Here is a 15,195-nt window from a genome sequence, read left to right as displayed (position 1 = left end):
ATACTAAAAAGCGAAACTATGTTTAGATCTCAAATCTTGGTACTCACTAAAAAATTATACAACTATTTTTAAAATTTTATGTAATCAAAACTCAACTGACAAAATTAACTTCTACTCTCTTTTAATTTTATTTTCCTTCAATTTTTATTTGTTGTTGAACATCCAAACATCAGTTTACTTTAAAATAATCATATTAGTAAGTTAGCATGTCAGATTTATATAAGTAATTAAGTGCATGTATAACTAGAAATATAAGGTGAAATTTTAGAGTTAGATTTTTTAACTACATATTTTAACAACATTTTATATATTATATTTAGATCTGTATTTTACACGAATTATGAGTTTCAGTTTATATAAATAATAATATGATACAATTATTTTTATTCGGACCCGTGCAAAGCACGGTTACCAACCAGTAAATATAAATTATTAACCTGGGACCCATCTTTTCTTTTGAAGTCGGTATCTGGACTACATAGCATCTCCAACTTCAGTTCCCAAACTCTTTTCCCCTCTGCCATTTCAGATTTGTCATACATGAATAGGTTTGTGTCATATCCCCTCAAGATGTTGATAAACCTGGCTCGATGATATCGGCCCAACAATTAAAGGGTAGGATCATAGATAGCTTCATCCTCCTGATCGTAGGGATAACTACAAACCCGCCTCAACTTCCTAAGACCTTCTCCAATCCTCAGGTCCTTGGTCAACTGATTTGGGGTCCATAAACAAGCCACATGGATATCAACTCATTTCAACTTAAAAACTGGCCAGATGCTCCAACGGGGGCCAAAACCAAGTGCTGCTAATCGTATTTCATTTAGTATTATATTCGTATAAATAAAAACTTGATTATGAGAAAAAACAGTTTCAGAATTAATATTATATAATTGAAAAAACTCATAATCAAATTGAACTACATAACAAAAACACATTACAAGAAAATGAAAAAAATAATAAAAAACATTACATATTAAATAACGTTCATGTTAACGTTAATATTTACGTTAGAATTTACAGAAAAAGCAGCAGGCAGTGGAACAGACAGCAACATGAAGTAGAAGTGTGCAGGTTAATAAATTGATTCACTTGCCACGTCAAGCTAAAAACAAGAAAATATACAGTAAGTTCTGCAGTTGGCTGTGGCCACCGAGTTGGGCTCTAGCCTAGCCACTGTTTTGCTCCAATGCTTATTTTACTACCCGGATCCTTTACACATTATTCAATGCAGCACTTGGGCCTGTATTGGAGAAGGTCTAAGAGTCGGGTCTTTATATGGGAGAGCCAACCAAGACACAGTATTAAAAGTTTTACAGAATGTTTCTTCATTTGTAGAATTTACGCCGTATTCCCAAATCTAGGATAGAAAAGAAAAGAATAGAAAATAATCAATTTTCCTTTCTCTCATAATCTTTCCAAAAGTGGAAAGAAGATTTTGGAGATAAAAATAAAGAAAACTTCTTCCCAAATTTGCAGTTTTCTTTTCGTTTCTTTCATAAAGGTTGTTCGGAACAAGTTGAAGAAATGTATACTTTACATTTCTTTTTTTTTTCTCTCCAAAAAAAGTTTCTAAAACATAGTTAGATGTATGTTATAGAGGTAAAGTAGGACAACCTCAAAATTTTCATCTTTCTTTTTGGATTCTTCAGAATACATCTTAAGCTTTCTTGTAAAGAAATCAGGCAAATAACCATCCTCATAAAAAGATAACGCAACCACCTTATTTTCAAGAGTGTAAATCGGAACCTGTCATCACAAGCAGAAAATTATCCAACGAAATATTAAATGTTTATCTAAATTCATTATACCATGTGCAAATGAAACAAGAGTAGTATCATAGGTCGGGACCAAAAAAAGTATTACATTATTTTAGCGAGTTTATTATTTTATCGGGAGTAAAAATACATTATGTCCATTATGTTGGAACCGAAGAAAAATATTATTTTAGTAAGTTTATTGCTTTATCAATTATTATTTTATCGAGGTTTAACTGACATTTCACTTAATAAGTTTTACCTTTATATAAAAGTATACATTAGTCAGACCTTCTGCTTTGCTAAAGCTTAGTTTTAAAAGGCAATCCTCGTGTAAGTTCATATTATTCAGGACAGGAAACCGTAAGTGCACCCTGTTTTAAAATATGCTGAGCCCAACTTGTAATCCACGTAAGAAAAAGTGACTCGGGAGAAGAAGTACATGTATGTCTCCAACGCAGGTTCTATTCAGCACGCTTTTTAAAATTATTTTCATAATATTCTATACTCCCACACTGATTGCACTAATCTGATTGCACTAGTTTATTAACTTGAACACTAAACTTATTTTTTTATTTTCTAAAAATAACTCGATTGTACTAGTTTAAAATTCTAAATTAAATAATAAATTTAAAATTATAATAATCAAATTAAAGTAATTAAGATATTAAATGTGTTAATTAAATAAGAAAAAAATATAAATAAAAGTGATTATATTATTAAGAACATGAAATAAAAATACATTAAATTTAAACGTTACAACTTAAAAAAAATTAACGATTATTATGAAACTGCGAGATATGCTCAACTAAATCATTTTTTAGCTGACGATGTATCTGTCTATCACGCATCTGCATATTGTTTTGGACATATGTTTCGTACGGGACAAATGATTCTTCCCCTAAATTTGGTTCCGGTAACCCATTTGTTGTATCATCATAGGTTGGTAGTGGACCAAATTGAGTAGCATATGTCTCTCTCTCGTCTTCAACAATCATATTATGTATGATAATGCATGCTCTCATGATTCTCACAAGATCTGCTCTGTCCCAAAAGCGTGCCGGACCACGTACTGTACATCATTCGAGTTCAACTTTCGTAAGTATTCACCCTCAAATACTGTACATACAGCAGCGGTGAATTTTTTCAAGCATTCAACCGCAGTACTCTCTCCAATACGAACATAGTCATCAACAGCATCAGCAGAGACACCATAAGCCAACATACGCATTGCTGCAGTGCATTTTTGTAAAGGTGATAAATCTTTTCTTCCAACTGCATCAATCCTCTGTTGAAAATATGGATCAGAATTTGAGACAACATCCACAATACGAAGAAAAATATGTCTTCCCATACGAAATCTTCGCCGGAATAAATTTTCTGGATATACTGGATTTGACGAAAAATAATCATTCACTAGACGTTCATGACCTCCTTCACGATTTCTGTAAATACTTTTACGAGGCGTGGATGTCGTTGAGCTTTGTCCATAAATTTTGTTAAAAAGCTCGAGTCGACGATTGCGTTTAGCATCATTGTAGAATTCTTCAATGAATTCTTCAGTGAACCCCTGAGCAAAACTTTGTGATGTGGGTGTTTGATTCATGTTAGTGTTTGTTGTGAATTGAATGAACTAACACATCTAGTTTATATAAAAGGTAAAAAAGAATAACTTACAACGGCTTTATTACAAACAAATAAAAACAAACACTAGCTTCCAACGGCTAGTTTACAAATAAATACAAACAAACACTAGCCTCCAACGACTAGTTTACAAACAACTAGAAACAAACACAAGCTTCCAACGGCTAGTTTCTTGCCATTCACTTGTATAGATTCATATTCAGCAACTTCTGCAGCTGTGGCCTTCCCCTTTCCTTTTCCCTTTCTACTAGTTGCAACTTTTGTACCTTGAGGACGAACCAGTTCAAATTCTTCAGATGTTGGTGTATCGTTATTTCCTTCTGATGAGTAAGCTCCAGAACTACTTAATTTAGTTCTTTTAGAACTTGCACTAGTTGGAGGAGGTCTCCACTTGGGATGTCTACGAAGCTCACACTGAAGCTCAAAGTTAGACTTCTTCTTAAAATTAGTTAAATGATAATCGCGAGCTTTCTCGACCAAATTATCCATGTTTGTACCACTCCCGGCTGTTCGTTGAGCCTGATCATAAGCCGCTCCAAATTTCTGAGCACCTTTATTTATTCGTTGCCACCTTTTTTTAATTGCCATAACTCCTCTCTTAATGACACCGGGGGATTCATCTTCACAATATTGTTGAATTCGACTCCAAAATGCTTCGGCCTTTTGATCAGTACCGACTAGTGGATCAATTGACACATTCAACCACACACTTATTAGGAGTTTATCTTCAACCCACTTCCACTGACCGGTATTTTCTCGTACATCTTCGCCTTCTTCACAATCATCATTTAGATCAATAACATTTTCGTGGGCAAAGACCGGCACTTGTGTTTCGGGAGAATTTTGAATATTAATTGGTATTTGTTAAGTTTCAAACTGTGAATTTGGAATTGGAGGAAATGGATAGTGATAGGGTGAATTTTGAGGATACGAAAATGGAAATTGAGAATTCTGAGGAGGTGAAAATTGATATGGAGAATTCAAATTTTGAGAACTAAAATTTAAATTTTGTGGGTTTGGGAAATAGCAATTTGGATATGGATATGGAAATTGATGGTTTATATTTTGAGAATTTGAATTTTGGTTTGAAGATGGGGGATTATTTGGTTTCATTTTTTGCTAAGAATTTTTTGAAGTAAGAAGTGTGAATGATAAGGGTATAGAAATTGATATTTATAAAAATAAAAATATTACCGTTTATATAACAATTACGATTTAAATGTTAATATTGTAACGTTAATACTGTCAATATCTGCATAAAGTTTTACCTATCACATGTATGTACAGTTTTGACAACAAAGTATTATTAAAATATTAACTTGTGGGCAAGTAACCCCGGCCCAGGAAAGTGTCCCTGAACACTTGCAACTGTCCGCTCCAACCCTTGCTTTCTCACTTGTCCAGCCACTTGGACAATTTCCTTGTCCCCATGCATGACTTGACCCCGCGTTGGGGGTGCTCTAAAGTTTGGATGAAGCGCATCTGAGGCGTGAGGTGACCTAGATTGTGTGCTTGGTGTTGCTTAAAAAAGCACGCCTCATGTACTAGGGAAACCACTACTTGTAATTCTGGATACAAAACCGTAATGTTCCGACAAAGAACGTCTAAGCCGCGAAGCGACACAAATGGTGCTCTTGGTGTTGCTAGACTTTGAGTATGTGCGCTTGGTGTTGCTAGAAGTTGAGTTCCAAATAGACCAATAATCTTTGTGTATTTTTAACAATTTAAATTTGTGATTTTCAATTACATTGTTGGTATGTTTACCATACACTCATGCCTTACAATATTGATTGAATATATGACTGGTTAGTTGACCTTAACTGAAAACAAAATACAAGAAGATATACATTCATCTAAAAACACTATCCATCTATTAATAAAAACAAGGATAACATAATCCAATATATTTAAAAGATTACTTTTCTTGATTTATAAAAATTAAACTCAGATAGTGGAAGTGATTTTAATATAAATTTATATTTTCTTTCCGAACAATTTAATCAAAATACTATCTTAAAACCCTCATTTTCTCCAAACTTCGGCTTCTGGAAAACTCGTCGCCTGAACTCGAATTGCATACATGCTTTTTCTGAACTAGGAATGTAGATGGTCACTATTAAAACTAACAGATTCAAGTAAACTGTTTTGTTGTATTCAAGCGGGAGCTCTTACATTGATGATATGCTTAGAGAGTAAGCAAAGTATATTTCAAGCAAGTAGTAAAAAATGAATTACAGATAGCTATATATATCTAACTAAGTCTGTAACAAACTAGCTGACATGGCACTACTAAACAGCTCAGCACATACTGTGTACAGCTTCTTGACAGCTTGTAACTCAGCCTGCACTACTCTGCTCAATATTGCTATCCTGTTCCATTGTATTCTCAACAGCCCCTCTCAAGTTGGGAGATGAAGAAACATGAGTCATTCCCAACTTGAACAACAAAGAAGTAAACTGAGGAGAAGGTGTAACCTTTGTAAAAACATCAGCCAACTGAGATCTGGTAGGGAGATATGTGAACTGAATTAACCCCTCCAGAACCTTATCACGAGTGAACTGGCAATTAAGCTCAATGTGCTTAGTACGCTCATGAAATACCGGGTTTTTAGCTATGTATAAAGAAGATTGATTATCACAATGCAAAATAACCGGTTTAAGGTTAGTGACACCTAATTCAGATAGCAAACGAACAACCCAAGTAACTTCACTAGTTGCAGAAGCCATAACACCATACTCTGCTTCTGCAGAAGAACAATAAACAGTGTTTTATTTCTTTGATTTCCAAGTAATTGGCGAATTTACAAATAATAGGATATATCCTGTAACCGAGCGCCGAGAATCTATACAAGAGGCTCAATCTGCATCCGAGAAAGCTTGAAGTTGGAGATGATCAGATGCCTGTAAGAGAATGCCTTGGGACACAGTACAAGAAAAGTAACACAGGGTATGATGCAAAGCTGACCAATGTGAAGTACGTGGAGAATGCATAAACTGACTAAGAGTTTGTACAGTATAGGACAAATCTGGTCTGGTATTAGTAAGGTAATTCAATTTACCCACTAAGGAACGATACAGATCAGGATTAGAAATGAGATCACCATTAGATTTAGATAACTTCAAATGAACATGAAGAGGTGTCAAAGCCTTATGAGTAAGAGAGAAACTAGACTAAAGAAGCAATTCTCTAGCAAATTTGTGCTGACTTAAAACGATGCCATCAACAGAATGATTGACTTCAATACCCAAAAAATAATGAAGTATACCTAGGTCTTTAATACCAAATTTGTTGTCCAGATGAATCTTAAGATCAGAAATACCATCAGTATCATTACCAGTTAAAATCACATCATCGACATAAACAGCAGCCACACAAATTTTATCCTTGCACTTCTCTAAGAATAAACTATAATCATTCGAGATTGAACAAAACCTTGAGACAACAATTCTTCAACCAGCTTGGCATGCCATTCTCGAGAAGCTTGTTTGCACTACTAGAAAATCAGCATTAGACATCGCACATTAGACATCAGTCAGAAAAGTCACTGATGTTAAAAGCGTTTTTTACATCACATAAAAAATAAGTGATGTCTTTTTGGTATGTTTACATTAGCTTTTAAGTATAGCGATGTCTAAGTTGTTCTTTTAAAAACTACGTTACATCAGTTAACATATAAACCGATGTCCAATTCACTTTTAACATCGGTTGACATATAAACCGATGTCTAAGCTCAATTTTAAAAAATTAGAGCCCGCTGCTTCTCCCTTTTGCTCCCCGCCCTTAGCCAAATAGTTTCCTTTCCCCCCTAGTATATTTCCTCCTCCCGCCTATCACTCAGTCACTTTAATAAGATTATAACATAAAATTAAAAATAAATCAAAATCAAAACAAAAACAAAAAATTATAAACAAAACGGGTTTTGCATCTTCAGACAAAACACGCACCTCATTCCCCCTTTCTCTCGACTGCTCATAGCTAAACCTAGAACTCTCAAATGTATTCAATTTCCGATTAGACCTTCAATCTCCAATTAAAGCTCTCAATTTCTTCAACTCATCTCTTACTTTCTTACTGTCTTTCTTTCAAATGTTCTTTTTTCTCATTTGTTTCAATTTTTGTGACAGATTCGAAGATTAAGGAGTGAAGTGTGTTCATTGAAGTTTAAGGTGAGGAGTAGAGTTTGTTGGAGCTTAAATCTTGGAGCTAAGGGGTTGTTAAAGCTTAAAGCTCGGAGCTTGGAGTTAAGTTGGATTTTGGGCTTCGGAGTTAGTTTTTTAGGATTTTGGAGCTTGCTTTGTTAGGTATATTCTTCTTTACATATCTATTTATATTTATTTGGTCTGCATGTATATATTTATGTAGTTGTATGTATGCATATGAAATTGAAATGTGTAGTTGTTGCATGTGTAGTTATTTGTCTAAAACTGTTTGCAAATTGTCCTCTTAGAAATTTTTGTATTTTTTTATGTTTTATAGACCCCTGTGAAGTTAACATACAGATTTACATGTAATAACAAGTGCTTGTATATATTTGTGTTTGTGTAGTTTGTAAATATATAGAGGTATAATGTGTTTCAATATTGTTTGTTTTAGGTCTAAATTAGAGATTACAAAAGCCACTGAATGCCATCGAAGGAGGTGTTTGTGGCTTGTCGTTGTAAGTAGCATGGTTTATGAGTGAATACTAGATGAAATCTTAAGACTGAGCTATTATTTCTACATTTTTTTCCTAATTAGAGTGAATATAAGAATTTTATATTGATTATACTAGGTAGTAAATGTACTATAGTATATAGTAAATTAGAGTAAATATAAACGCATTCAGTAGTACTTGCTTACTTGTAATTAGAGTACTATTATGTATAAAATATAAATGAATTATGATTTGTAAATATGGGCAGGTATGATGATTACCTAGAATGTACTCTCGCATTAACAACATTAACATATAGTACTAGTATGTATAAAGTATAAATGAATTATGAGTTCTAAATATGGGCAGGTGTATGTAATAAGTACTTTTAATATAGTACTAGTAATTGTATATAATCTTCGTTACCATGTAAGTTAATACTTTATTTGACAATCAGGTAGTTTGAGAATAACATGGACAAATCTTGGATTTTCAAAGATAGGGTCACACTTGACTATGAAATCGGGGTTGAAGAGTTTTTGATATTTGCCGAGGAAAATGCTGGTGATCCTAAAAAAATCCCCTGCCCCTGTAAAAGATGTGCTAACTTCAAAAAATTTGCAGTTAAGATTATCAGGGGACATTTATATGAAAATGGTTTAGTCTGGGGTACCTTGATTGGATTTGGCATACACAAGGGTCTGCAAGTAGGTCATCAGTTAATAGCAATGCTCCGACCCCTGCATCTACGCCTTCCCCTGCACCTACGTCTGCCCACGCACCGATACCTTCCCCTGGCCTTGCATTAGAAACAATCAATGTTTGTGATGCTGCATATAATTCGATTGAGTACAATAATGAGTCGTATCAGTTTAGGAGATTTGTGGCTGATGCTGAACAGCCTTTGTATGAGGGTAGTGAATGTACCAAGTTGGAGTCGATGCTAAAATTGCACAATTAGAAAGCTAGGTTTGGAATTAGTGATAGTGCCTTTAACGATTTGTTGTCTACCGTTGGCTCTCTCCTTCCTAAGGACAACGTGATGCCACCTAATGCATATGAAGCCAAGAAAACCTTATCCGACTTGGGCCTAGAATACATAATAGCAATTTTGAAGTCTCGTTTACCTTGAACATTACTTTTGAAGATAATTTGGTTAGTCGATTTAAAGAGGGTAATCCTGATCGTCTCTTTTTTATGCCACTAATAGCAAGTAAGTACATAAAAAATGTCTCCAGATTTATTATAAATCGCTTTATTTATTTATAAGCATGAAAATTAAAATGATATGATTCTGATATTAATTCTGTTTATTATAAATATTTATAAAAAATAGCTGCAATTGGATATTGGTTGTGATTTGGGCGAGCGAGGTTTTCATACTCAATCCTCTGCCTTGTTCAACTACCTTTCCCGAGTTGGAAAAAGCAATATCAAGGTATTTGCATTTAATTTCGAGTGATTATTTTCATTACTGAGATAACAATCAATTTGTGTTATTGATACTGCTAAGATGACAGGGCTGTGATTGCGTTCAATGTTCAGGCCGGAAGGGGAAATAAAGCACCGACTATCAGATATATTACAGTAAGAACCAGGGGCATTAATTTACTTATTAGTCAAAGTTTTTTCGGTTAGATAGGGGCATTAATTTACTTATTAATAGGTCTGAGTTTTTTTGATTAAATAGGGATGCCCCAAACAGCCCGGTGGAACTGAATGCGGCTATGTTGTTATGTGGTATATGAAAGAAATTGTCATGGATAATGAAATGACATTTGTCAAAAAGGTATATTTTTTGCTTAATTCATTCATTGTTACTAATTCCTATGTGTTACACTTTTCAGTGGTCGACGAAGAATCGAAAGGTGACTGTTCCCAAGGCTGAGCTGGACGAGGTTCGATGTGAGACTCTTAGCCATATCGAGTCCTTCTTATAAAAAGGCATAATATGCAGCTCCTTTATGTGGACTGAATTTGTAAGAGCTACTAGTGGTTTTTGTTGATAAATGGGGGAACTTTAGTTGGCAAATTTCTGTTTGGGATGAACTATGTAAATGATCGATGGTGGAAATGCTTAGTACTTGGTTTTGCAGTTATGTAGTTTGTTTGGATTATGTAGTTTGGTTGGTGGTGGATATATGTACGTAATTGGTATAATCTATGGTAAATGAATGAATGTATATTTGGTTTTGCGTTTATTTTTTGCGTTTATTTTGGTTTGGTTAGTTTTGGAATGGTAATATGGCAGTTTGTATGTTTTTGGATGACTCTTGTTTGGGTTTTGGGCATTTGATTGAAACAGGAGATTCATGAATAAAAAAAATAAACAAACATCACTTTATGAACAAAATAACTGATGTAAAATGTAGTCAAATAAGACATTTCATACAATAATCTGATGTCATAAGCAGGCACATATATTAGCTAACAAAAAATGACTGATGTAAAACAATATAATAAATATCACATTTTGAAAGAACTGATGTTAAACACACACAAAGACATCAGTTTCATTAAAAAAAGAAAGGTACGACATCGCTTCTGATAAAAGACTGATGTAAAATGTTAAGTTACACATCAGTTTAACAAGTTTTTCGATGTTAATTTATCATATTGCTTTATATGTGATAAGTTTAAAATGATATACATAACATATGAATGAATAACTGAAACCATAGTGAAGGTATACATTGAAGAAAAATACATCACATTGTTAAGGAAAAGGATGTCTAAACTGTGTATAGACATTGGCTAATAAGCGATGTGTAATGCACCTACCTTTCTCATCGCATGCAATGACATCGCTCGGATTTCAAATAGACATCGGCTAATAAGCGATGTCTATTGACAAATTTCTAGTAGTGAATTGAGGTCATAAATGGATTTATGTAACAAACAAACTAAGTTCAAAGAGTTAGGGATACCTTCAGGAACTTTCATGTAGACCTCCTCCTTTAAATGCCCATGTAAGAAAGCATTATTAACATCAAGTTGATGAAGAGTCCAGTATCGACTTGCTGCTAATGATAACAAAATTCTGACAGTTCCCATTTTGACAACAGGAGAAAAAGTTTCCTCATTATTGATTCCAAACCTTTGATTGTAACCCTTGGCTACAAGCCTAGCTTTACAGCGTTCTAAACTACCATCAGATTTTAACTTAACCTTGAAGACCCATTTCGAGCCTATAGGTTTCTTTCCAGGAGGCAAATGTACCAAATCCCAAGTGTGATTATCATGCAAAGCCCGTAATTCTGATTGCATAGCATTAATCCACAAAGGATGAGTAGCTGCTTCTTGATAAGAATGTGGTTCTGTAAGTTGACATTTAGGAAAAGAGACAGAGGTTTGCACTAGATTACACCAGTGTTTGGCAGAAGTTATACTGGTAACTTTATTGCATTTGTTATCATTCAAATGAGAAGGTGTTTTATGAATCCTTGTAGAATGTCTGATAGGAACAGAAGATACAGATGGAGAGGTAGTATGATGATTACAAGAGGTATGAAAATTGGATGAGGATGCAACAGGAAGAAAATCAGATAGATCAACTGAAGTATTATTAGTTGGAATAGAATCATTCACAGTATCGTCAGGATTTTCTATTAAATAGTCAGGATTCCCCATTATATTTTCAGGATTTCCTACTGTATTGTCAGGAGTTCCCATCACATTATCAGGATTTTCCACTTCTTAAGGAGAAGTGGTTATGGCTGGAAGATAAATGTCAGAAGGGAATAATGTAGCCTGCTTGTGAGTATGAAAAGGAAAATGAAATTCATGGAATACTACATCCCTTGAAACAAACAATTGATTATCAGAGAGATTCAAAACCTTGTATCCCTTTTGCACTACGAAATATCCGAGAAAAGCACAAGCAATAGCTTTGACATCAAACTTAGTTCTATGAGTTAGACTAGAAGAAGCAAAACAAAGACATCCAAACACTTTTAAGTGTTCTAGAGAAGCTGGCTTACCAGTGAGTCGAAAGTAAGGAGTTTCATCATTAATACTCTGCAAAGGACTTCTGTTTATCAAATAAGTAGCACATAAAACACATTCACTCCATAATTGGGCAGGAACTTTAGATTAAAAAAGAAGTGACCTAGCAGTCTCAAGTAAATGTCGATGCTTCCTCTCTGCAACACCATTTTGTTGTGGAGTATAGCTACAACTAGTCTGGTGAACTATCCCTTTCTGTAAGAACAAAGTCTTCATGGGACCTTGACAAAGTTTAGGAGCATTATCTGATCTTACTATTTGAACTCTAGATTTATACTGAGTTTCCACATGATTAAGAAAACCCATCATAACTGGCATGTTAGATATATTTGATAATGTCATGGCTAATATAATTTATGTTTAGATTTCAGATCTTACTTAACAGGACAAGTCAGTACTTAACCATTAATCAGTACTTATACTGGAAGTCAGGACTTGAGGATATCAGTACTTATATTATCAGGAGATAATCATCAGAAGTTAGATATCAGAACTTAAGTGCTGAAGGACGTTCAGATAAGGACAGTAGCTGATTAAAGGAAAGAAGATCGAGATAAACATAAGAAGAGATATGCATGAAGAAGGAGTTCCGTGAAGAATGGAATACTTGGAAGAAAAGATATCTGATTGATATATTTTAGGAAGCAGAATTATATTCCATATCAATTAGCGATTATCTTGTAACTGTGTAGTATATAAACACAGACATAGGGTTTACACTATAAGTGTTATCATATTCAAGAAGATTATTTATTGTAACCCTAGCAGCTCTCGTGATATCTGTTCATCACTGAGAGGTAACAGTTCCATACTGTAACATAGTTTATTGTTTAAATAAAGTTTGTTTTCTGTTACTTAACATATTAAAGTTCGATTTGATTGTATTATACACTGTATTCACCCCCCTCTACAGTGTGTGTGACCTAACAAGTGGCATCAGAGCTAATCTGTTAACACACATACAGTTAAAGATCCAAACACAATCATGTCTGACACAGAAACTCCAACTAAGCCTACCAAAACTGAAGAACCTCCAAAGACACAAATTCAAAGTCGGTATGAGACTATCAGAGTTCCCATACTGAGACCATCTGAATATCCCATATGGAAGGTAAGGATGACCATGTTCCTGGAAGCAACAGATCCAGAATACCTTGATAGAATCAAGGAAGGGCCTCACAAACCAACCAAGCTCGCTGTTGCAGTTGCAGGTGAAGCAGCAAAGACCGTACCAAAGGAGAAGAGTGATTATACTGCTGAAGATATAGCATCAATTGCTAAGGATGCTAAGGTATGACACTTACTGCATAGTGCCATTGATAATGTAATGTCAAACAGGGTAATCAACTGCAAGACTGCTAAGAAGATATGAGATGCTCTGGAAACAAGGTGTCAGGGAACTGACACAATTAAGAAGAACAGGAAGACAATACTCACTCAAGAGTATGAACATTTTGACTCAAAGACTAATGAGTCATTGAATGATTTATATGATAGATTTGTCAAACTTTTGAATGATTTGTCATTGGTTGATAAAGAGTATGATCTTGAAGATTCAAACCTTAAATTCCTGTTAGCTCTTCCTGAATGCTGGGATTTAAAGGCAACGATAATAAGAGACAACTACAATCTTGATGAAACAACTCTTGATGAAATCTATGGAATGCTCAAGACTCATGAACTTGATATGGAACAAAGAAGCAAGAGGAAAGGAGGAAAGTCAAGGACAGTTGCTCTTAAGGCTGAAGAAGAATCCCCCAAAGCAGCTTCCTCAAGGAAAGACAAGGGTAAAGCTCTTTTCATAAAGTCTGAAACTGAGTCATCAAGTTCTGAAAGTGATGATGACTCAGATTCTGAAAGCTTGCCTGAGACTGATGCTGATGAGGAGATGATGAAGCTATGTGCTCTTATGATGAAAGGAATCACAAAGATTGCATACAGGAAGTTCAGGAAGGAAAAGAAGTTTTCCAGGAAAGGCATAAGTTCTGATAAGAAGAATTTCAGAAGATCTGAAGGCAGAGGAGGAAAGTCTGACAGAGGAGATTATACCAATGTTAAATGCTATAACTGTGGTGAGAAAGGCCACATATCTCCTGATTGCAAGAAGGCAAAGGGTGACAAAGGCAAGGCTCTTGTCACAAAGCAGAAAAGCTGGACATACACCTCAGACTCTGAAAGTGAGGAGAACTATGCATTGATGGCAAATTCTGATAAAGAAAGTGCTGAGAGAAGCTCTGAAGCTGCTGAAACAAAGGTACCTCAGACTACTTATGCTTTTCATACTAATGATATTAATGAGTTGAGAAGATATCTTAAAACCATGTTTGTTAGTTATAGAGATCAAACTTTAACATGTGAAAGATTAACTTCTAAAAATCTTGCTTTTAAGAAAAGAAATGATTTCTTAGAAAAAGAGTTAGTCATGTTCCATCAAACTCAGAAGGATAGAGATGATGCTTTTTATGTTAGGGATGAAGTGCTAAAAATGAATGAATCTCTAAAAACTGAGTTAGAAAAGGAAAGAGAGATTATCAGGACTTGGACTAACTCTGGCAAAATAACTCAAAATTTGCTAAGTAGTGGAAACTGGAAAGAGGGCTTAGGTTATGGAGAAGATAAGAATGATAAAGGAACTGAAGAAATTAAGCCTGTTGTTAAGCAAAAGCCAAAGTTAAAACCTGTTAAGTTTGTAACTGTAAAGTCTGAAAATGAGAAATCAGAAGTTAAAGAGGAATTAACTTTTGACAAACTAAAACAGGAAAAGACAGCTGAAGTGAACATAGACTTAATGACAAAGAAGCAGCTTAAGCATAAGCTGAAAGATGTTAAGAATGCAAACAAGGTAAAATCACCTAGGAAAAATAGGAATGGAAAGGAAGGTGTGAATAAAAGTAATGATTATAAACCTGTTCCTGATGCTCCTAGGAAAATATGTCATAACTGTGGAAGTTCTAACCATCTGGCTTCTTTTTGCAGAAATAATAAAAATATTAACTCCTTACCTTCCAAATCAGGAGTTAAGAGTCAGTCTGTTAGATACAAACCACAAAATCCTTGTTTTCATTGTGGTAGTTTATGGCATTCCATTTATACTTGTAAGGAATATCATAGTTTGTACTATGATTATTATCAAATAAAACCTTCTTTGAAGAAAG

The 15,195-nt window shown here is 34.5% G+C and overlaps 2 protein-coding genes across 2 annotated transcripts; both read right to left on the bottom strand.

Annotated features, from left to right (window-relative positions):
• Positions 1-2,787: 2,787 nt before the first annotated feature.
• On the bottom strand, positions 2,788-3,363 carry LOC141696176 (uncharacterized). Its single transcript, XM_074500357.1, has one exon. The coding sequence runs from the start codon at positions 3,361-3,363 to the stop codon at positions 2,788-2,790; it is 576 nt and encodes a 191-aa protein (XP_074356458.1).
• A 146-nt stretch (positions 3,364-3,509) lies between these two features.
• LOC141696175 (glutathione S-transferase T3-like) lies at positions 3,510-4,836 on the bottom strand. Its single transcript, XM_074500356.1, has 2 exons — positions 4,764-4,836; positions 3,510-4,174 (listed from the first exon to the last, which is right to left on the bottom strand). The coding sequence occupies exons 1-2, from the start codon at positions 4,834-4,836 to the stop codon at positions 3,510-3,512; spliced, it is 738 nt and encodes a 245-aa protein (XP_074356457.1).
• Between the last annotated feature and the right edge of the window lie 10,359 nt (positions 4,837-15,195).

Source organism: Apium graveolens, chromosome 11 (assembly GCF_009905375.1).
Source record: "Apium graveolens cultivar Ventura chromosome 11, ASM990537v1, whole genome shotgun sequence".
Lineage (NCBI taxonomy): Eukaryota > Viridiplantae > Streptophyta > Magnoliopsida > Apiales > Apiaceae > Apium > Apium graveolens.
This window is presented reverse-complemented; position numbering and strand designations above follow the sequence as displayed.